Source organism: Catharus ustulatus, chromosome 17 (assembly GCF_009819885.2).
Source record: "Catharus ustulatus isolate bCatUst1 chromosome 17, bCatUst1.pri.v2, whole genome shotgun sequence".
In the NCBI taxonomy this organism is placed as follows: domain Eukaryota; kingdom Metazoa; phylum Chordata; class Aves; order Passeriformes; family Turdidae; genus Catharus; species Catharus ustulatus.
Window position 1 is genome coordinate 2,564,133 of NC_046237.1, and position 23,030 is coordinate 2,587,162.

General features: G+C 48.7%; 3 protein-coding genes across 5 annotated transcripts; 2 read left to right on the plus strand and 1 right to left on the minus strand.

Moving 5' to 3' along the window:
• The first annotated feature begins 3,067 nt into the window (after positions 1-3,067).
• FAM210B (family with sequence similarity 210 member B) lies at positions 3,068-7,935 on the plus strand. The gene is made up of 3 exons (XM_033075327.1): positions 3,068-3,267; positions 4,974-5,146; positions 6,130-7,935. The coding sequence occupies exons 1-3, from the start codon at positions 3,130-3,132 to the stop codon at positions 6,344-6,346; spliced, it is 528 nt and encodes a 175-aa protein (XP_032931218.1). The 5' UTR covers positions 3,068-3,129; the 3' UTR covers positions 6,347-7,935.
• Positions 7,936-8,243: 308 nt separating this feature from the next.
• AURKA (aurora kinase A) lies at positions 8,244-13,378 on the minus strand. Of its 2 annotated transcripts, XM_033074953.2 has the most exons (9): positions 13,303-13,378; positions 13,095-13,198; positions 12,176-12,488; positions 11,578-11,677; positions 10,815-11,006; positions 10,449-10,587; positions 9,986-10,134; positions 9,276-9,450; positions 8,244-9,010 (listed from the first exon to the last, which is right to left on the minus strand). In XM_033074953.2, the coding sequence occupies exons 2-9, from the start codon at positions 13,146-13,148 to the stop codon at positions 8,825-8,827; spliced, it is 1,308 nt and encodes a 435-aa protein (XP_032930844.1). In that variant the 5' UTR covers positions 13,149-13,198; positions 13,303-13,378; the 3' UTR covers positions 8,244-8,824. The 2 variants fall into 2 exon arrangements, with proteins under 2 accessions (XP_032930844.1, XP_032930845.1); XM_033074954.2 differs by lacking the exon at positions 13,303-13,378 and having other exon boundaries at positions 13,095-13,202.
• Positions 13,379-14,057: 679 nt separating this feature from the next.
• On the plus strand, positions 14,058-22,774 carry CSTF1 (cleavage stimulation factor subunit 1). Of its 2 annotated transcripts, XM_033075172.1 has the most exons (7): positions 14,059-14,403; positions 15,102-15,263; positions 16,089-16,284; positions 17,493-17,770; positions 19,003-19,200; positions 19,664-20,054; positions 21,315-22,774. In XM_033075172.1, the coding sequence occupies exons 1-7, from the start codon at positions 14,284-14,286 to the stop codon at positions 21,572-21,574; spliced, it is 1,605 nt and encodes a 534-aa protein (XP_032931063.1). In that variant the 5' UTR covers positions 14,059-14,283; the 3' UTR covers positions 21,575-22,774. The 2 variants fall into 2 exon arrangements, with proteins under 2 accessions (XP_032931064.1, XP_032931063.1); XM_033075173.2 differs by lacking the exon at positions 15,102-15,263 and having other exon boundaries at positions 14,058-14,403.
• The last annotated feature ends 256 nt before the right edge of the window (positions 22,775-23,030 follow it).

Genomic DNA, 23,030 nt, shown 5'->3' on the forward strand with positions numbered 1-23,030 from the left:
ATGGAAGGGAAATGGTTATCTAAGAGGTTTATAATAGATACCTTGATAAAGAGTACCCCCTATGTCACTACATTATAGACATTCTGATAAAAACATGGCAAACCTTTCTGACAAATTATAGAGAATGGTCATTATGGAAAAGACTTTGCCTCACAGGAATTCAAATGAATCTCCTGGTGACATTATACCTGCTGCCTCTTCAATAGCTCTCAGCTCAATCCCCAGCTTTCCTCTTACTGATGATAAACAGTGACTGCAATAACACAAATAACACAAAACCAGAGCAGCACTCTCTGGCTGATGGAAAATTGCAAATGGAAAATAAGAGTATATTTATGTAGAGACAGGCAGAGAGATGGAGCAGGGGTTCAGACAGAGAACAAATGCAGTAAATGAAGTGCATCAGTAATTCAGGTTATTTTTAAATAACACATCCCTGGCCCATCTGGATTTGGGGTTCACATCTCCACACCCTTGTTTCAGAACTGCAGAACACACTGTTGAGATCTGTGTAATTTTATAGCATTTTGCAGCACCCCTTTTTTCAGTTTATCTCATATTCAGTGTAGACACCAAAACACTTGGAGATGTGTTTGTAAATACGTGTGTCTGTGCAGAAGCCTTTTGCTGAGCTGTTTCTGAAAGCTGTACCTTCTCCCTTGTTTTAGTTCCAATGAGCAGGACAGAGCTAATGTCTTTGTGGCTGCACTTACAAACCATCTTCCCATTAAGGTGTCTCCAGCCTGGCTGTGTGCTCCTTTTTCACTGAGCATCTATCACTGGGTGTTTATCATATTGTTCCTTCCTGCTTCCAAGCCAAACCTCCCACTGAGATTTGGAGGCAGCAGCCAGCCAGGCTGTGCACATACAACTGCCAGCCCTAATGCTTTCATGCCTCATTAAGTGACCTCCTACTCCTTTCTGCACTAGCCCAGGATTTTTGGATGTCCAGCAGCAGCAGCACATCTGTCACAGGAGAGCAGCTCCGTGGTTTCTGTCCCACAACAGCTCTGATGGATCTGCCAGACAGACACAGGGAAGTGCTCAGTGTCCCTGTGCAGCTCCTTCACTGAGACCAGAATGAACTCCTGGGATTTTTTTATTATTCAGAAAGAAAAAGGGCAAAGTTGTGGTGTGCTCTGCCATGCCAACACCATCTGTCTGCCCTGGTGGTGTTGGGGTGTCAACAGCCACAGAAAACACACAGCAAACTCTTTTGGTGTTGGAACCAAGGAGCCTGGGAGTTTTAAACTTTCTGTGCTTTCTGGCACTGACCCCAGGAGAACACTGCTTTGGATTTGGAGAAGGTTCCAAATTTGAGTGATGGAGTTAAAGTACAGGTGTGTAGTTAGAATAGAAGTGTGTGATTTCACATGGTGAAGGGTTTGGAATTTGGGATTTTTAGAATAATAATAGGTATGGGACAAGATGGGGGTTCTTGGGTGTTGTCTCTTTCTTTCTTCCTTCTTCTTCCTGGTTTCAGGCAGTAGTTTTTGGTTGGATAACAAGTGCGAGTCACAGGTGTTTGGTCACGGGGTCAAAAATATAAATAATATAGATAGTAGTTTTTTATTGAATAGTTAGCCTTTAAAAGACCTTGTAACTAGCTAGATTCCCCTCCATTTTCTCATTTTTGGCTTGATATCTGGAAGTGTTGCAGAATTCTCTGTACTATAGATAAGATTTAATAAACAGCCAAGTCTGAACAAGAAATCCGTCTCTTGAGCATTCAATCCTGACTCTGAGTGAAGACAGAAGAAAAAAAAAACTAACCTCTGTCAAGACTTTGGAGCAGTAATAAACACTGAAATTGTGTTCTGAGAAACTATCTATTCCAAAGCATGCAGAGAGGGGCTGGATTTATGAAGAACTGGAGGCAGTGTGAAGCCCTGATGTGGCAGTGCTGCTGGGACAGAACAGATCCGTTCAGCACCAGCACAGCTCTGCCTCTGCTGCCCCGAGATCCTCCCTGGAGGAGCCCGTCTGTTCTGTGCCCTGCGCTCAGCACCTGCACCCAGCAGCGCTGAACCACGCTGGGCTGGCCTGGGCAGCTCCGCTCCTGCCCAACTGCTCCTCATGAGCACGAACAGAACAAGGACGGAACCAGAATAGAACCAGAACACGAACAGAACACGAACACAAACAGAACATGAACCCGGGCACGAACAGGACACGAACACAAACAGAACATTAACAGAACCAGAACACGAGCATGAACACGAACAGAACCAGAATAGAACCAGAACACGAGCACGAACACGAAGAGAACGCGAGCACGAACACGAACATGAGCACAAGCAGGAGCACCAACAGAACCAGAACACGAACAGAGCCAGAACAAAACCAGAACAGAACCACAACACGAGCATAAGCACGAACATGAGCACAAACACGAGCATGAACAGAACCAGAACACGAGTATGAATACAAACAGAACATGAACATGCGCACGAACAGGACACGAACACGAACAGAACCAGAACAGAACCAGAACACGAGCACAAACACGAAAAGAACACGAGCACGAACATGAACATGAGCACAAACACGAGCACCAGCAGAACCAGAACAGGAACAGAGCCAGAACACGAACAGAACACGAACAAACACAAACACAACACGAACACGAACAGAACACGAACACAAACAGAACACGAACAGAACCAGAAAACGAGCACAAACAGAACCAGAACCAGAACACGAGCACGAACAGAACCAAAACCAGAACCAGAACACGAACAGAACCAGAATATGAACACTAACAGAACATGAACATGAACAGAACACGAACACAATATGAACACTAACAGAATCAGAACACGTACAGAATCAGAACACGAGCATGAACACGAACACGAACACAACCAGAACACGAACAGAACACAAACAGAACACGAGCACGAACAGAATCAGAACACGAGCACAAACAGAACACGAACACAGCACGAACAGAATCAGAACACGAACACGAACACAAGCACGAACAGAACGCTGCGGCTTTAAGGCGGCTCCGGGGCGTGTGCCCGCCCGTGATGCCGCTCGGGGGGCCGGGCCGGGCCGGGCCGTCAGTGCGGGCCGTGCCGCCATGTCCCGCCTGTCCCCGCTGCCCTGAGCGCGGGCCGTGCCGCCATGTACCGCCTGTGCCGGCTGTCCCCATCGCTGTCCCGGTCGCTGTCCCCGTCGCTGTCCCCGCTGCTCGCCCCGCTGCGCTGCCCCGCCCGGGCCGCGCTCCCGCCGGGGCCGGGCCCGCTCCGCGCCAGCGCCAAGGTACGTGAGGGCTCCGCGGCCAAAATGCCCCATTTAAAAGCGCTCCTCAGCTTTTCGAGCCTGTCTCTAAGGTTTATTTTGGAGGTATCATCACCTCCGTGCCGTGCCATGCCCATGGGGTCGGTAATTCGTGTGTGGCCGGTTTCTGGGGAGCTGTTTGCACCTGCTGTGCGCACTGTGGGAGCTCTCTGTGGTTTGTGCTGAGAAGTGTCAGGGGTCTTTTAGAGATGTTTTTATATCTAAACACATGTGTTCGTGCTTTAAATCGACTGAATGATGCGAATAAAATCGGTTTTTTACCTAAAATGTTGTCGCAGAGTGACATGGCAGCAGCTTTACTCGATGAGCTGGACATTATTTTGGACAGGACTGCACTGGGTGCTCCAGATAATACCTGTTGAAGTGGTTCTTTTGTTACATTTTTCTTAAATACCGATCGTGGTGTGAGAGCCTGTGGGTATGGGTGAATTGGAATGGACTTGGAAGATCACAACAACAATTTTTCAATCCTTCTGATCCATCCGTACGACCCAATGAGCCATAAAAGAAACATCCAAAATTATCCATTATGATTGAAAATTTTAAAGCTACGAGAATCAGGATAAGCTGAGCTACACAATTTCCTGTTTCTGTATTTGTATGACTTTCTGTCAAAATGAAATACAAAATAACACAAATAATTACAAAAGAGAAAAGCAGCGAACAAATGGGGGTTTAAGGTTTGGGTGGGTGGTGTGCTTACTTGTAAGACTGCCTTGTATGCTGATTTACAATCTTAGTAAATCCAAGAATTAATCAGGAATATTTTTATTCCAATTTGTGTGCCTTGAAATCACCGTGGGACAGTGGTGGCAGGCACTTGGTGGCTGTACCTGTCCTGTGGTGGCTGTGACATTGTCACCACTGCTGCTGAGCTCAGCTGCAAAGAAGAGATTCCTTTAATATTTCCTGACAATTGCTGATTAATTAAAGACAAATCCTGAGGTTTTTGTGGAAATGTTTTCTTCCTGTCAGTATTTGATGCCCTCCTTTGATTTCTTTTCAGAATGCTTTGGGATGTGGTTCAGTATGAAGTTCTGCATTTGAAATGTACCCAAACAAAAATCTCTGGGTGACTTTGGCTGTGACAAACATTTTCAGTGCAGTTGGGCTCTGACACCAGCCCTGGCAGGTCCTTGCAGTTGTTGTCTGCAATGTAGGAGCAGAGTTGTTGCTGTGAACAGTTGCAACTGTTCCTTTGATCAGTATTTATTGGAATTTAAAGGTTGGATCTCTATCATCAGTGAGCTGTTATTAAGTGGTACCAGGTGGGTTTCCAGTGTCACTGGAACCAAAGCTGTGCTCCAAGGAGTCACTGGGTAAAGCTGAGCAGTGGCTGGAAGCAAATATCTCTCACACCTCAGTCTCATGGCCCCAGCAGCTGTGGGGGTGTGCCTTGGCACACGTTTGGATCAAATAATCTGGTTTTAATTATGAAACTGGAATTGTGTAAGAGTTTACAGCGAGCTCAGTGCATTCCTTTGACAGGAGTAGTTGGGAGAAGGGAGCTTGTCTGGGCTCTGTCACAGCATCTGCTGTGCTGATGGAGGAGCAGAAGTGAGTTCCTGTCTTCCCAAATCCCTCTGTGTGCAAGACACTTCTTTCATTATTTCAGCTATGATCTTGTGCACAATGCTAACAAATGCTTTTAATTGTTTTCTTTTTAGGATGCAGCTGAGCCCCTCAAAAAGACAGCCACTGATCCCAGTGCTGAAAACCAGAAACTCAACAAATCCCAGCAGCTGAAACAAATTTTTAAAGAATATGGTGCTGTAGGGGTTTCCTTCCATGTTGGAATTTCTTTAGTATCTCTGGGAATCTTCTACCTGGCTGTGTCAAGGTGAGGTTTGTACAGCTCTAGGTTGTGGTAAAAGTAAAATACATTTACCATTGTGCTTATCTCTGACAGAACACAGGCATTTTTGCCTATTGGATCTATAGTTATCTCCTGAATTTTGAGAATGGATAGGACCATAAAAGAACCTGATCTCCCATCAGACAGGAGACAAGAGAGTTGTACATGGTCATTTTGAGTCAGCAGGGAAAACAGCAGACACAGCAGCAACATAACTGACCGTGCAGAAAATGTATTTGTCTTGCAGATATCTTTTGTTCTTGCTTGGTCTGGAGAGATAGAGCCAAAAAGTGCTCTGGGGCTTAGAGATAAATGCATTTTTCGGGGTGTTGAACACAGTTTGTGCCGTTGAACTGCGGGAAATAACAGCCACTAGAACAGGATTAGAGGGAAAATGTGGGAGAACCGTACAGGAGTCAGGTGGGGAATTGTGGCTTTGTGGGAATGCATCAGTTACACGAGGTACTCCAGCTGAGACAGGGGAATTTACCCCAAACATTCCCTGCTGCTTATTCCCAGCTCCAGAGGGAATAGTGAGTGCCTGATTTCTCCTGTTTACTACATTGTGGCACAGGGTGACAACTTTTTTTTTCCTTTAGCTGTGGTTGAGTCCCTGATGAAATCTGCTATGTCTGTATCAATTAACTTGGTGGATAATGCCCATCTGAGATCTTTAACCTTTCCTTCACTTGCTAGATTTTAGATAATTTGTCATTTTAGAACACTAAGCCTAAGAGCAGCTACCTCATTTGGTTTGTACTTAGGTGATCAATCTCCCCAAGGCACAGAGTTTAACATCAAATTTGGGAAGACAAAATTCCAACACAAATCCACCTTTTTACAAATCACTCTGCAGAGACATTTTCTCTCTGGAGGAGCAGGAATGGCCACACATGAAATTCTGTGCACGTACCAAGCGCCGCGTTTGTTTTTTCCTCCTAACCCAAAGCCGCGTTGTGTTTCCGCAGCGGGGTGGACATGAGCGCCGTGCTGTTCAAGCTGGGTTTCAGTGAGGCCTCTCTGCAGTCCAGGATGGCAGCTGGCACCAGCACCTTCGTGCTGGCCTATGCTGTGCACAAGCTCTTCGCCCCCGTGCGCATCAGCATCACCGTGGTGTCCGTGCCCTTCCTCGTGCGCTACTGCCGCAAGGTCGGCTTCTTCAAACCGCCAGCCTCCAACCCCTGAGCCCTCCTGCCTGTGCTTCTCACTGCTCCAGGCCCAGCTCACTTCTGTCAAAGACTTGTTTGGGTTTGGGTTGATCTCATCTTGTGTTTCTTGCTTTGTTCTTTCAGGTGAACGGCACTGTGAGAAGTGCTGTCCTTGTCTTCTTTCCCTTTTGCAATTTCTTAGGAAAATTATTCAGATGGGATCTGGTTTGCACTTGGAGTGGGAATATTAATGCTTGACAATGAGCAGAGCTCTGGGTTTTTATAATCCAGCCTTTTGAGAGTTCTGGGTCTTTGTAATCCAGCCTTTTCAGAGTTCTGTTTTTATAATCCAGCTTCTTGAGCCTTCATTTTTTTCCCTTCTCAAAACAGAATCATAGCATTCATTTATTAGCTGAGAAACTGTGAGATTCTCTTCCCAGCAGAATAAACAGTGTCTCACTACATGGGTAGGTCTCTTGGTAAGGGAATGTATTGGAGTCTGAAGTGGCAGGTGGGTGTTTCTTTGCTAGAAGAGGTTTTTGTCATAGCCCTTCTTGCAGCACAACACAGGCACTGAGCTCACTTCAGTGGGAGTACCCACATGATTAATTATTGCAGTCACAATTGCTTTAGTCACAATAGGTGAAGCACTGTTCTGAAACTATGTGTAGTGCTTCCATAGTCCAAGATTTTATTGTTTGAAAATGTGCTGGCTGGGAGCCAGCCTTACTAAAGTCCTTTTTGTTTTTTAAATGTCAATAGACTCAGAAGAAATCCTGAGTACTGAAATCAGTGTAACCTCTAAACAGCTGTTTTGAGAGCTGGCTTTGTTCTTTCTTTTTTTAAATCTTAAAACCAACCCCAGCAGCTTTGTGCTCGTGGGTGAAACTCAAATCTGCACCTGAAATCCAAACATTCCATTTCCCAGCTTCCCAGGAAGAATTCCTGTGCTTTGGGCTGAGACTGGTGCATGTAGCAATGAGGGGGTTTTGCCTTTCCTTATGGGGACTCTGTGGTGTTAGAAAATGTGTTTACAGATGTGGACATTCACATTCCACCTCCCAGTTAAGCTGAACACTGATCCCAAACCAGATAAATTAGTGTCACACTGGGGTAAGCCTGGCTTTTGGGCTCAGGCCTGTGCTGCTGGGAGTTTAAGCCAGAGCTGGGGGTGTTTGGGACCTGCTGGCTGCTCTTCTCTGAATTCTTTGTGCTTGCACTTACCCCAGGATGGCCCTGACAGATCTGGTCATGTAGAACTCTCATTTAAGTAAAATAGAAGGAAAATAGCCTGATGCTTTTAATTTTTGCTAAAATTTAGTGAATAGAAAGTAAATGTGGAGTTTGGATGAGAAGTGGCTGACACCATCACTGAAACTAGAGTTTTCTTGCTGTAAAGAAACAGCTTCATATAAATTATGACCAGAATTCTGATTTTATGGTTGTATAAACTACTGGCAGTTTGTTTAGATGAAGTTTTTTTGCAAAGTATATTTTAAATTAATTCAAGAATATATTTTGAATTCTGGAATCCTTGCTTGGAGAAGGATCATTTTTTAGAATTGTTTGTTAAATATCAAAAGGTCTTATACTGAAAAAAGACAATAAATAAATTGCTTTCTCTTAGTTTGCATGGAGTGTTTTACTGGAAAAGAGTTGGTCTTGATAGTGGTGGCAAGGGGCCTCCAGTTTAAGGGATGTCCTATAAATATCTGGTGTTGTTACATAACATGATCTGAGAGAAAGGGCTGGAAAATGTTATCAGAGGGGAGATCTTTAAATAAATCCATTGGGCAAAGGACAGAGCAGGCTCAGCTCTCAATAAAGCAAGCAGGGTAAGCACAACACCTTTGGTACTTGTAACTCTAATTTTGGATTGTGGGATGGTGAATGACTCTCTGGTACCAGCACTTGGAGCTTCCTTTTTGTCAGAGGTGGGAATTACACTTTGGGAATTCACCTCTGGGAGCAGTTGAGCTGTGCTGGAGCCAAGCAGTGCCACAAGGAACCTGACCCTGCTGGGTACAGTACAACGAGTCTTTATTTTACAAATTGTGTGCTCACATTTAGAACTAAAAATAAAACCAATTGCCACATCATTAGAACACTTGACTAAGGCATTCACCCTGCTCAGGTTCAGGTTACACCACAGGTAGGACACCCTGAGCAGCCCAGGGAAGGAGGAGCAGGAATCTCCAGGATATTGCACCGTTCCACAAGCCACAACAACACTTTCCTTGTAGTGGAACAACAACCAACCATTTTCAGCACAAGAGCCTCCAACAGCTTCATACTTACATCAGCAAACCTGGCCCACATGGAACTGATTTCAAGTACATTAATATTCCACAAGCTCCATCTAGAAGTCAAACTCAAATTGCAGCATAAACTTAAGACATCAGCCAACCCAAGGATTTGCATCCCAAGAGTCCAAGACCTGCTTTTCCTATTGTAAGCATTACAGCAGTCACAGTACAAGGTTCCTCTTGTTGACCCACAAGTCACCCTCCTAAAACTATGTTCTGGATGGGGCAGCACCATCACTCTTCCTGCTGCTGGGAGTCTTGGTAGAGTTGGCTGTTATCCAGGGATGGAGCAGCACATCCTTCAGGGGCAGGCGATGGAAGGGGTTGTGCTTCAGGAGCTTGGAAATTAAATCCCTCGCACCTTCTGTTACAAATGGAGGAAACTTGAATTCCACCTAAGGAAAAAAAAAATCAAAATTAAAAATTAGAACCAAAGGGCTCTACTCAACCTCCAGGTTACACTCTGAAAGCTGTGCACCTTCTATCTACTGAGATGAGATCAAATCACTTCATTATAACCCTGAAGAAGCTTCTCACTGCTTCTGAAAGTATTTGTGTATTATTGTGTTTGTTTTCATTATGCTTCAAGCTTCAGTTTGCTGAAACCCTTCCAGAACTAGAAGCATGACCCAGGAAATCCAGATAAGCACTGGCACTTACCCTGGAAATAGCTCTGTAGGTGTCTTGATAGGTTTGTGTTTCAAAAGGTGGTTTCCCTACAAGGAATTCATAGCACAGAACTCCCAGGCTCCAAATATCCACCTTCTCATCGTGTGTTCTTCCCTCAATCATTTCAGGAGGCAGGTAGTCAAGTGTCCCACAGAGAGTTGTTCTCCTGAAGAAAAGTCCAAGTTAATGATTAAGATAATTAGAGGATCTATTTCAATAGCCAGATAAGAACTAATGCTGGCAATCATCTGTACCTCAGTGCAGTCCACCTGAATGGACTCAGCACCACCAGAGCAGCTGGGAAAGAAAAGCCAGCAGGACATTTTCTACTTCTGAAAGTGCAATCAGTCAGTCTTGGCTCCTTTCTTCACCCAATGTACTAGAACAAATCTGTTCCTCCCTTCTCAGGTGCAATTACCCACTCTCTAAGAAATAACCAAATTGCCAGTGTGATGTTTGAGTCCAAGGGCTGCTTTGTCATCCCAGGCACCACAGTAACCCTACACCACCCTTCCTTTCAGGGTCAGCAAGGTTTGCTCTAAAAACCAGGATAACAACACTCCTGTCACACCAGCTGCCTGATAGAACCTTTGTTGTAGCAGCTTTTTCTCAAAGTCCCCACATACCTCCCTTCCACAACTGCATGGCACAAAAACTGACACTACAGAAGGATTTCACTGCACAAGAAATTGAATTCTCACCTAGAAGAGGGAGCATGCACAGACCAGCCAAAGTCAGCAATTTTTAACTCTCCATTAGATCCAAGCAGCAAGTTCTCTGGCTTGATGTCTCTGTGGATCACACGCTTGGAGTGACAGTAGGAGAGGGCATCTGCAAGTTCTGTGATGTACTGGGTGCAGAGAGAACAACATTTCAGCCACAATCTTTAAGACATTGTCACATGCATAATTATAGTCAAAGCAATTACTCCTTAACCTTTGGAGCCTGGTCATACAGGCTGTGCCTTGCAGTATTAAGCAATTCTGAACATTAATTCCTGCACAGCATTAAGTCTTCCCAACTATTCCCTGCCCAGATGCCAACTAGCAGCTAAGAAATCTCAGTTTCCCCCAGCAGAACACAGAGCTTGGTCTGAAGGGCTGGCTCTATGCTGCAGATACCCCAGACACACAGAGGGATGCAGAGGAAGCTGGGACAACCTACAGTGGCAGTTCTTTGCTCGTCGAACTTGGTGAGCCTCTGAAGCTCCTTGTACACTTCCCCACGAGGGGCATGCTCCAGGATCAGGTAGACTCTTGTCACATCATGGAAGTAGCCATATAACCTGAGAATGTTGGGGTGCCTGCAAAGAGATTTCAATATTCTTCTGAACCAGGTGTTTTGTCCAAAACATTTCACTTCCCCATCCTGCTCCCCCCACCACTTTCAAGGCAAGCACAGGAATTTCAGCTCATCCAAGTTCATTCAGCTCAGAACACACAAAGAAATCTCATGATAAAGAAGAAACCTTGTCACAATCAAGGTTATTTGGATGCAAACAAAGCAGAGCAAATAGTCACTAAAGTTTACCTAAGATGAGACTGTATTTCCACTTCTCTCCGTAGTTGATGTTCTACACCAGCCTCCTCAAGCTGTGTTTTAAAGAGCACTTTCAGTGCAAGAATAAACTTGCTCTGTTTTTCACGTGCCAGGTACACATTCCCAAACTTTCCTTTCCCCAGAGGACGGCCAATTTCAAAATCATCAAGAGACCACTGCCTCCTGCAAGAGGAAAGTTAAAAGCTCAGTAGTTGTGTTGGCTTTGACTCAAATTTACAGTTGATAACATTGCTGTTCAAAAGATGCTTAGTGCTATACACTAGATTTTAAGTCTTTAAGAAAACACCAACAGAATATAATAGGCATTGAGATTTTTGAAAAGGAAGTTATGAAAGATATTTTCTTATTTTTGCTGACACTATACCAACCACACTGCTACCAAATGAAGATTGTTTACCAAGCTGGGCTCCTTTAGCTGCTCCTAACCCAGACACATCATCAGGGCATGGCAAACCAGTTTAAAGTTGACATAAACAAACCCAATTTCATCCCAAATTAGACTCCAGCCTCCTGCCCAGATGAAGGAGGCTTTGCTTTCATGAGTACAACTCATGACATCAGTGTTACCCCATGGAAGAGCTACTCCACATCTAGGCCAGTTAGATGACAGCAATTTATAAATTATCAGGTCAAAGGCAGCTTTCCTTGTGCTGTCTACAGAGTGTGGGGATCACCAGGCTCCACAGTCACTCCAGCAGTCCTTGGTTATCTAGAATTTAGACATTAAACTCACTTTTTAGTCTCTTCACTTTTTGTTTTGGTCTCCTCAGTTTTCTTCTTGGCATTCTCCTCAGTTTTCTGTTTAGAGGTGCTTTCTACTTCAGGGTTTTTTGCTGTGTACAGAAAAAGAAATCAATTTATGAACCAGACCCACAACCACACACATGGGAACAAATCTAACCCCTGAGCATCATCTGAAGCAGCTTTTAGAATCCATTCAATGATATTTTTAGCAACCCAGCATAGCTAACTGCTAGCAAAGAAACAGTGCTGGCAAAATGCAATTTTAAAAGCTTTCTGAGACTAAAAAGCCATGAATTCTTATCCCATCCCCAAACAAAAGTATTCTTGTACATGAATCCTGGAAAACCTGTGAGGTCTGAGTGCCAATTACATTAACCCCCAGCTGGCTGCTGAGCACTGGAAGTTTTTAACACCAGATTTGCTTTAACAGGTTAATTTAGAGACAAAATCACAAGAATGTTGCAACAACACCCAAAGTGAACCACATGCTGCTCTTCTGTTTGGGGGTACAGCCAAGAACTTCCCTGGATCAGCAGCATCCTGAGTGTCACAGCTGTAAATCACATACAAATAAAGCTCAGAATTACCAGGTGCTGCAGCCTGGGCAGGTTTTTCACTGCTCTTGCTTGCAGCCAGGACAGGTTTCTCACTGTTTTTACTCGCAGCCTGAGGTCTCACAGTCGCCTGCTGGGGCAGCTTGGGTCGGAGCTGCTGCGTTGTTTGGTTGTTGGACAGTTTTTGGGTTGACAGTACAGGTTTTTGGGCTTGCACAGGAACTCTCTGGGCAGAGTTTGCAGGACACAGAACACGTGCTGGAGCTCCACTGGGCAGTAACCGGCTCTGGGCTGAAAGCTGGGACACAGGGACACGTTTGGGGCCATCCCCGATGGGATTTGCAACCTTGGAAGAGAAATAAAGACCTGTTAATTGTGCAATAGCACACCAAAAGCTTTATAGCTCTGTTCAGGATGGCAATAACACACAAAGCACTTGAACACATCTTGTATTGAGTGGTTAATTGAAAGGAAATTTAGCTTATGCTGTTCCAAAAACTTACCGGGCCTACTGAAAGCACTTGTATTTCTAAATGGAAAAAATACATAAGCAGGGTGATCCTGAGCACTGCCACAGGAGTCTCAATAGTGACACACTGCTTGCCTTGAAAAACTGTATCTAAAGTAATTTCATTATGCACACTTGCTTACTCTTTAAAAGCCTAAAATACAAGGAGGATTTCCTTATTTAATAAGATATGCGAATATTAATAACCTAAAAAGTCAGCTCTGGGCTCTGTTTTCTCCAGGAGAAAGCAACCGAAAGATTTGAAGCCTGTAATTAATATGTGATGGGGAGAAACGCACCCACCAAGTACAAACTAAAAACCACCACAACTGAACCCACCAGAATTTTAACAGCAAACTCCCATGCACCGAGACCAACGACCCAGCAAAAGGGACTGCTCAGGAAAACGAACACAAACCGTGTATTTTATATTTATCCCCTCACCTTGGCAGCGCGGCCGGGGTACGCGGCGCGGTTCTCCTTCCCGCTCCTGTCCATAGCGGCACGCACGGCTCTGCAGCGGGCGAGAGGGAGCCGGGGGGGGGCCGCTGGGCGGAACACAGAGATTTCAGGTCGCTTATCAATTATTAACAGTGGAACACTACCAATATCCCCCTGCCCGCCCCGCCACAGAACCAGGCCTCAGCCTCACCTCAGAGCCGCCGCCTCAGCGCTGCCGGAGCTGTTTGAATTCAAACCGCCGCGCCTTAAGTACCCCTTTAAACCCCCGCCGCCCGCCATTGGCCGCGCTCCCGCGGCCCGCGCACGCTGATTGGCTGCTCCCGCCAGCGGCCCGCCCGCCCATTGGCTGCCCGCTGCGCTCCGCCGCGCCGCGAGGGGCGCACGCGCCGCGCCCGCCCCTCCGCCGGCGTTGTCGCCGCGCGGCGCGTTACGCACTTTGCGTAGCGCCGCGCCCCCCGGCGCGCGCCGCCCGCGCACTTCCCGCCGGCCGAGCCGCCGCTTCCGCTACGCAAATCGCGTAACGCGCCGCGCTCCCACCTGTGGCCGCCGCCGTCTACGCTCCGGTCCGCGCCCCGGGAGCGCCGCCAGGTCAGTCCCGCTCCCGCCAGACCCCCCCCCGAGACACCCCCATCCACCCCCGGGCGAGGCCGGGGAGCGGCGCTGCTGCCACCGCGCGTGGGGCCGAGCGCGAGCGGGGCCATTGTGTGGGTGCCCCCCAGGACGGGCCGAGCAGGGCCGGAGCCTCCCGGTGCGTCCCGGCCGAGCGGTCCCGGGCAGCGCCACGTGCCGCCAGCGCTTTAGGGCGAGTGCCAGTCGCGAAGGCACCGCCCGGCCCGGCCTGAGCGACGCGCGGACCCTCTCGCGTCGCAGCCCCCGGCAGCGCCCGGAGCCGCGCGGCCCCGGAGGAGACGCCGGGACAGCGGGAGCGCGGCCGCCCAGCGAGCGCGGCCCGTGAGGAGCGCGGCCGAAGGCGCTGCTGCCCCGGAGCCCGCGGGTCCCTCCCTGCGAGGCGCCGCGGAGCGAGGAAAACTCCACTCGGCACTTGGGGCTCGTGAAGAACTGCGATCCAAGGCAACTTTTCACTGTCTCCGCGGTGCTGAAAACAAGAGCGAAGGAGAGCCTGGTTGTGTGTGGTGGTGTTTACAAGTGGTTCAGGATAGGTAAAAAGAAGATGTCGGGTCGCCGTGTCGCTGCAGCGTGTGACAGACGACAGCTGCCCCGGGGCATGGGGAGCATGGCAGCCCCGCTGCTCGACCCGCGCCCGCTCCGGCTGCCCTTTCTCGAGGCTGACGTGAGTAGGACTCGGGGAGGGGACGGTTTGTGCTGGGTTCGGGGCCGGGCCCGCCCGGGCAGCAGCGCCCGCCGCTTCATTCCCAGCCCGTTCACGTCGCCGTGTTTGGGATCCGGGGTCTGGCGGAAGCGGCGCTCCGGAGCTTTGCGGCTGCGACACAAAAGAAGCCCCGGGCTCCCCCCCGCGCCCGGTGGGGGCCGGGCCCGCGCCGCTCCCCCGCCCGCGATCCCGCCCCGAGCGCGGCTCTGCGGCCTCCGCCAAGGCCGCGCTGCCCCCGGAGCGGGGAATGGGAGCGGGGAGAGGGATCCCCGCAACGGGGCAACGGGGGATGGACCCTCGGGACCCCCGCAAGGGCAGCAATGGGGAGAGCGAGCCCCGGGATCCCTGCAAGGGAGAATGGGGAGCGGGACCCCCGGAAGGGGAGGAACGGCGAGAAGGGACCCCCGGAAAGGCGGGGAATGGCGAGAAGGGACGCGAGGAATGGGAAGCGGGACCCCCCGGAAGGGCGAACGGGGAGAAGAACCCCGGCATCCGCAGCAGGGGGGGAATGGGGAGCGGAGCCCCCGGGACCCCCGGAGCGGGAACGGGGATCGGGACCCCCCGCGATCCGCCCCGACCCGAGGGGGAGCGGGGGTGACGCGGGAGGGGGGGGTGTGGCGGTCCCGTGACGCCGCCCCGTTGTGTCGCCCCCCCCCAAGAGCCGCCTCCCATCGATGTGCGGGCGCTCGATGCAGCAGCCTTCGCGGAGGAGCGTCCTGCGGGCCCGGCCGCCCCCGCCGCTGCCGCCGCCGCCGCTCGATGCGCTCCGCGCTCCCGCCGCCATCTTAGGGGCAGAGCGCGGGCGGCAGAAGGAAGGCTCGGTACGTACCGGGACCGCCGGGGCCGCGCCGCCCGCGGCTCCGATCCCCGCGCGGGGCTCCGGGCCGCCCGCGGCCGGCGGGAGGGCGGGGAGGGCGCGGGGCCCGCGCAGGGCGGGCGGCGGGGCCGGCGCGGTGCTGTCCTGCGCGCCCCGTGCATCCATCCATGGGAGCCCGGGCCCGCCGGCAGCAGCGCCTCAGTCCCGGCGCTCGTGCTTGGCTCTGCTGCCGGCTCTGGTGCTGCTGAGCACGGCCCGGCTCGGTGTGTGGCCGAGATTTTCATTTACACAGAAAACAAGCGCAACAGGTTTTTCCGCCTCTTTTCCTTTCCTTTTCCTCCTCTTTTCCTCCCACTTACCTCCCCCTTTCCCTTCTCTTTTCCTCGCGTTTTCCTCCCCTTTCTCCCTTCTCTTCCTTCCCTCTTCCTTCCCTTTTCCTCCCTTTTCTCCTGCCTCTTCCTCCCCTTTTCCTCCCCTTTCTTCCTCCCCCTTCTCCCTTTTCCTCCTTTCCTCTCCCTTTCCTCTCCCTTTCCTCTCCCTTTCCTCTCCCTTTCCTCTCCCTTTCCTCTCCCTTTCCTCTCCCTTTCCTCTCCCTTTCCTCTCCCTTTCCTCTCCCTTTCCTCTCCTTTCCCTTTCCTTCTCCTGGATTGTCTTCCCCCTTTCCTCTTCTTTCTCTCAATTTTTCCTCCTTTTTTCCTTTCCCTGCTTTCCTCCTCCCATCTCTGCTTTTCACCAAAACCACAGCAATATTTAGTGCCTGCCCCGAGATGTGTTCCAAGGTTCTGGTGGTTTCATGCAACTCTTTTGTAATTTTTGTTCTTCATTCCAGGCCCCCCCAAGGCAGTCCCTGCTCACAATGTATAGAACAAAAGTCAGTTTGAAAGACCGTCAGCAACTTTACAAACTGATAATTAGTCAGCTGCTCTATGATGGATACATCAACATTGCCAATGGCTTGATAAATGAGATCAAACCACAGTCTGTCTGTGCACCCTCTGAACAACTGCTGCACCTAATTAAGTTAGGTAAGCTGGACTCCAAAGCTGACATAAAAGTCTAGTTTCTAATTCCCCAGTGAATTAAGAGGTTGGTGTCACTGGAAAGACACATTTGATGCAGAGGTGGTGTCTGGTAATAGCACAGCACTTGTACATTTGGACCTTTGCCTCTGTGGGGTTTTTTGAAGGACATTCCTGTTTCATTAACAACAATCCAGATCCCTGGTTGTTGCCCAAATCTTTTTGAAGTCCTCTAAGGACACTCAGGGTTCTGGATGAGTGGCAACCTTCTCAAAACATCCCAGTGAATGGAACCACTGAGCCCACAGATCTGAGGGAAAATCTCACAGTTCTGCTGACTTTAGAAATAAATAATTTCTGTTTGTTCCCTGACAGTGTTGGAAAAGGAGCAAGTCCTTCCATTGGCAATCTTTGCTGGCTTTTATTTATCAGTCCTCAGGACACAGCTTCAGTATTCTCTGTACTTCCCTCTGAAGGTGCTGCAGTGTAGGGAGAGCAGGGAAAACCCCTGAGCTGCTGTTGGAACAAGCTGACCAAGTCCTGGAAGAGCTCTGGCCATGACACCATGTGTAACTCAGCTGGTTCTGCTGCCTGAACTAGCTGAGTTCTGAGGGTCTAGATCTGTGAAGCTTTGTGTCTGTTTGAAATACAAAATCTAGATTTGAAATGAGCAGATGAAGGCAGCAGAAAGATCACCACTAGGCTAAAAACTCTTGTGTTTGCCCTGTTGCCACTTCCAGTGCTGAACTCTCTGGTCTCTAGCTGCATCCTGGAAATAAAGATAAAAGAGGACCAGCATTTTTTTTCCTCACAGTGTTGGGTAGTTTGGCTTCAGTGCAATAAAATAGGAAAAGAATCAATGAATGCTTTGGGTTCTTTACCTTAAAACTCATGTAATAGTGTTGGGGCTTGCTGCTCCCCTGTGAAAAGCTGTCCATGGCCAGTGAGTGATTCTCAGTGCATTTATCAGCACCTTCCAGTCTTCACTGGGGTATTCCCAGAGTTAGGAGCTGTGTCTGCTCCAGCCCAGCTCTCACCCCCTGCTCCCCAGCGCTGTGTGACCAAACCTGCTCAGCCAGCCCAGCTCTCCTCGGGGGCAGGCTGTGAGGAGAGGCTGCAGGCTGAGCAGTGGCTGCAGGCTGAGCAGTGGCTGCAGGCTGTGAGGAGAGGCTGAGCAGTGGCTGCAGGCTGAGCAGTGGCTGCTGTGTCCCCAGGCATGGAGAACGATGACAGTGCAGTGCAGTACGCCATCGGCCGCTCCGACACCGTGGCCCCGGGCACCGGCATCGACCTGGAGTTCGACGCCGACGTGCAGACCATGTCCCCCGAGGCATCCGAGTACGAGACCTGCTATGTCACCTCCCACAAGGGGCCCTGCCGTGTGGCCACCTACAGCAGGGATGGGCAGCTCATAGCCACGGGCTCGGCCGATGCCTCCATCAAAATCCTGGACACCGAGAGGATGCTGGCCAAGAGTGCCATGCCCATCGAGGTATGGGGGTGTAATCACTGGGAATTGTGTTTGTGCTGTGCCTATTGAGATAATGAATTGTAATCACTTTGAGAATTGTGTTTGTGCTGTGCCCATCGAGGTAAGGGGCTGTAATCACTCTGGGTATTGTGTTTGTGCCATGCCCATCAAGGGATGGTAATCACTGTGGGAATTGTGTTTGTGCCATGCCCATCGAGGTACAGGGGTGCAGTCACTCTGGGAATTGTGTTTGTGCCATGCCCATCGAGGTACAGAGGTGTAATCACTCTGGGAATTGTGTTTGTGCCATGTCCATCAAGGGGTTGTAATCACTCTGGGAATTGTGTTTGTGCTGTGCCCATCGAGGTAAGGGGTTGTAATCACTCTGGGAATTGTGTTTGTGCCATGTCCATCAAGGGGTTGTAATCACTCTGGGAATTGTGGCCATACCATGCCCATTGAGATAATGAATTGTATTCACTTTGGAAATCCTGTCCATGCTATGCCCATTGGGATAATTCAGGAATTGTAACCACTCTGGGAGTTCTCTCCACATCCTCTCTGTAGCTTGTGGCCTCAGAGGGTCGCACTAAATACCTGTCTCAACATATTCCCTACTCCAGCAGCTGCTTGTAAATTCCCCTGGCAGGAAGAGGAACCAGGGCAAGGACACTGCTGTCACCCCTGGCAGCAGGGAGAGAGAGAACTGAGCCAGAAGTGGCTTCTGCTGGGTGCTGATCATGGCTGTATTCTCTGAGCACAGTTCATGTTAACCTCACTTGTGGCCCCTGCAGCCCCCCTGTGTTTTCACTGGGTTTTCAGAACTGTTTCACACACTGGTTTGCTTTATTCTCCAAGGCAGTTATCAGGTGGCAATAAAAAGTGGAATTTTCTTGCACAGAGCACACACCAAACTCTGAGAGTTAACTCAAAGAGCTGCAGTTTTGGTGCAGCTTCTCTCAATTCTTCCAGCAGTGTTTTGCTTTGGGCTGTTTATGAAGGTGATCTTTTCTTGCACCAGTCCTCTGCTACTGAAGTAGTTTGTCCTTGAGCCAAGTTGTTTTGACCTTCATAAAGACACAGGGTTCTTATTTGTTATGTAAAGGGCTTCAGATAACCAAGGGAACCGATTGTTTGCCTGGTTGTGTCAGAGAGGAGCTGCTGTTCAGCCACTCCAGCAAACCTAAAACCTACTTTTCCTGTCAAAAACCTGCTTTATTTTCTAACAGCAACGTGTTGAATGTTTTTTGTAGGTCATGATGAATGAGACAGCACAGCAGAACATGGAGAACCACCCTGTGATCCGGACTCTGTATGATCACGTGGATGAAGTGACATGTTTGGCTTTCCACCCAACAGAGCAGATCCTGGCATCTGGCTCAAGGGACTACACACTTAAATTGTTTGATTATTCAAAACCTTCTGCCAAAAGAGCCTTCAAATACATCCAGGTGAGATGGTGCTCAGAGCAGCCACAGCTCAGATGTTTGAGTGCTGAGATGTGAGCTGAGCTGTGCCTCAGGTGATCAGGGGCTGGGGGTGCAGGAACACACAGGCAAAACATCTGCAGACATTACAGAGATTGTGTCTTAATTCTGTGCATCATGGACACTTGTATTTAAATCTAGAGCCTGTCAGCTTGTCATTGATTAGACCAACTCTAATCTGAATTACCTTGGAAGCCAGTTCTGTTGTTTGTTCAGAGGAATGTTTGGGATTAGGTGATGGTGGATGTGATATCCCAAAACAAGGGGGCACTGCAGGCTGCTCTAGGACAACAACTGCAATCCAGCCATGGCCAGCCTGTCATCTCAATCCCACAGGAAACATTTCCCAGTTTGTGCTCCACCAGCACCGACCCTCCCAGTTCAGCTTTTCCCCTTCCTCACCTCGCTGTGCCTTTCAATCCAACAGGAAGCAGAGATGTTACGCTCCATTTCCTTCCACCCTTCTGGAGATTTCATCCTGGTGGGGACCCAGCACCCAACCCTTCGTCTGTATGACATCAACACCTTCCAGTGCTTCGTGTCCTGCAACCCCCAGGACCAGCACACCGATGCCATCTGCTCCGTCAACTACAACGCCAGCGCCAACATGTACGTGACAGGCAGCAAGGATGGCTGCATCAAACTCTGGGATGGGGTCTCCAACCGCTGCATCACCACCTTTGAGAAGGCACACGATGGAGCTGAAGTCTGCTCTGCTATTTTTTCCAAAAATTCCAAGTATATTTTGTCCAGTGGGAAAGACTCTGTGGCTAAGCTCTGGGAGATATCCACTGGTCGGACGCTGGTGAAGTACACAGGTATGTGGCAGGTGAAATTCCACACAGCTTCTTTTGCAGGTGCTGAGCCATGGCAGGGCTGGAAATAACTGCTAGAAAATAATCAAAATGCAGTGGAGAATGGAGAACCTGCTGTTGCTTTGAGGATTAATTACCCAAGATTTTTGAAAACATTTCCATTCCAGAAGAGAAGCTGTGATTCTTTGTGTCAGTGTAAACATATTTTAGTCTGAGTAGATTTTGGAGGATTTTCTGACATTATTACTCTATTGTTCTGGAAGGAAGATGAATTTGGAAAAAGTAAGAAGAAAACTGAAGCTACTTCAGGACAGTTAATTTAACCATTAACTCTGTGGCTCTATAGCCATGGTAATACTCTGAGATACACCTACAGCTGGTTTGTTCCCTTTTTTGTGTGGTTTTTTCCAAGGATGCACTTGTGTGCAAGGTAGTATTTCATGGAGCATGCTTGGATCTCAGCAGGATTTAGGGAATAATGAAAGCTGTGGAAGCTTTGCATGTGACAGCAGCTGTGTGAGAGGCTTTGGGGTCAAGCACTGATGTGCAGGAGCACAAAAGGTGCTGGAATTGGTGTGTGTGAGTTTTTGGGGTGTGTAGGTCCCTTTTTGCAGAGCAGCTCTCCTGCTCCCAGCCAGCAGGGAGCAGCACTTTCCCAGGAAACCTGTGCAGGATCCCGGGCAGGAGCTGGGCTGTGCTCAGTGCCTTAAGGAAGCATGGCTTGCCTGAAGCTGTGGCCAAGAGAGGTCATACAACATGTGCTCTATGATAAACACACTGAAATGTCCTCAAGGATCATCAGAGTCTGTGGGCTCTCCTCTGTTCTTTCTCTTTGGTCACAGCTGAAAACTTCATGCAAAAATACAAGGTAGAAATACTCTTGAAGGTAATTGGATGTGGCACAGCTGGAATAGGTATTCCTTCTGCCCTCTAAGGAATTTTAGAATATATTCAGGGAAGCAGGAGGAATTTCCCCATGGAAGGGGTGGTCAGGTCTTGGCAGGGAGGTTTGGAGTGCAATTCCTGGAGGTGGCACTCAGAGCTCTGGGCTGGGCACAGGGTGAGGATGTGGCACAGCTGGAACCCAAATCTGTCTGGTGCTGTGATATAACTACAAAGGAATATTCATGCTTGCATCACCTGTTGCTTGTGGAAGTGATTGAACAGCAGAGAAAATGCATCTCCTTTGTATAAAATTGATACAGAAAATTCTTCTTAGGTGTTGAAACTTTGCTCAAGTGCCTGTTGTGCTGCCTGTTGCAGGTGCTGGTTTGAGCGGCCGCCAGGTGCACAGGACTCAGGCTGTGTTCAACCACACAGAGGATTATGTGCTGCTGCCTGATGAAAGGACCATTAGCCTGTGCTGCTGGGACTCCAGGACTGCCGAGCGCAGGAACCTGCTGTCCCTGGGCCACAACAGCATCGTGCGCTGCATCGTGCACTCCCCCACCAACCCCGGCTTCATGACCTGCAGCGACGACTACAGGGCCAGGTTCTGGTACAGGAGATCCACCACAGACTGAGGAGAGCTGCTCTGGGGCTGCTTTGGATTCTTGTGCTGCCTCTGGGGCTGCTTTGGATTCTGTCACACGTGGCAGGAAAAGAGCAATTCTCGAGACTCTTCACCCCACGCTAATTTTTTTTATTAGTGTGCGTGGTTTGATTTTTGTAAGTCATCTCTAATTGTACTGAAGGGAGGGGGTGGAGAATAAAATGATGCTGGCAGGAAGGGCTAAGCTTGTTTGCCTGCCTGTGTGAATCACACACCAGAGAATGGGACTGTGTCCTCAGAGGGGCAGAGGGAGCCACTTCTGCTCTGTGGTGTGTGTGTGCAATCCCACTGAACTCTGCCAGAGAACAGATCACACAAAGAGCAGCACAACTCGGTGTAGATACTTTAATGAAGCCTTAAGCTGCCTTCAGCCACAGTTCATTATTTGTGAAGCTCTGGTTTGTATTCTTTCAGTCTGGGCTTTTGGTGAGTTGGTTTTTCTTGTTCATTGGCCAAGTAGGCCTTCAGTTCTGAGTTCTGCCATAAGAATTCACACAGGATTTTAAATTTGTTTGGATGAATTCAAAGAATGGTCTTCTAGTTCTGGTGTTAAAACTCAGACTTCATCTCATCTCTTTTGAATTTATCTTAACGAGTGGGACCTCAAAATGAATTCCTAACAGTTCTAAGGAATTTCCACATTGCAACTAAAATGTGACAGTGTTGCTGCAGGTGAAAATGAGAATAATTTTGCCTTAGAGACATTTAGTATCCTCTCAAAGAAAGGAACTTGTGCATCTGAATTTTTGTACGTGTACCTCAGAAATGCCACTGTTCCATTTGACTGAGAAATGTTCATCCATGTCTGATAAACAGCACTTCAGTGACATTCTTTTTTAATTAGTCACAAACCCAGTGCCCATTGTTAAGAAACTGTGCTTAAAACTTCTCTAAGATGGCAAATTCACTACTTACTGTTCTAGAGATCTGCCTGAGCAGAGTCTTAAACTTGTTTTTGAGGTCTCCTCATGCAGAACTCTTGGGCATCACAGCTGGGAGATCCTTTGGTCAGAGCTCAGCATTTGCCTTGTGAAGGGTTTGAAATGTGGGGTGGTTCTTGCTGCTGGATTAACTCCCATTACACTGAGGAATTGCCAAGGGCTGCTGAGGGTACAGGTTTTGTCTGTATTTAAATAAAGATTGCCTTTTAAAAAGTTTGATACATAAAGAAGGAATTGCATTTGTTTTCTGTGTAACAAAGGAGAAATGGTCAAATATGGGGCTTGGGGAATTCAGAATGATGAATTTGTTGTGTTCCACCTGAACCAGGTACAATTACAGACTGGAAATGTAGAATGTGGGATGGTAATTTTTTAAAAAATGAAATTTCATTTTCTTCTGCAAAATGCAAAAACATTTCTGAGGCTTGATCCTCTTTGCTCCTCCTCTGCCTGTGAGTTTTTGCTCCTCCAGAAGCAGTGGTGGTA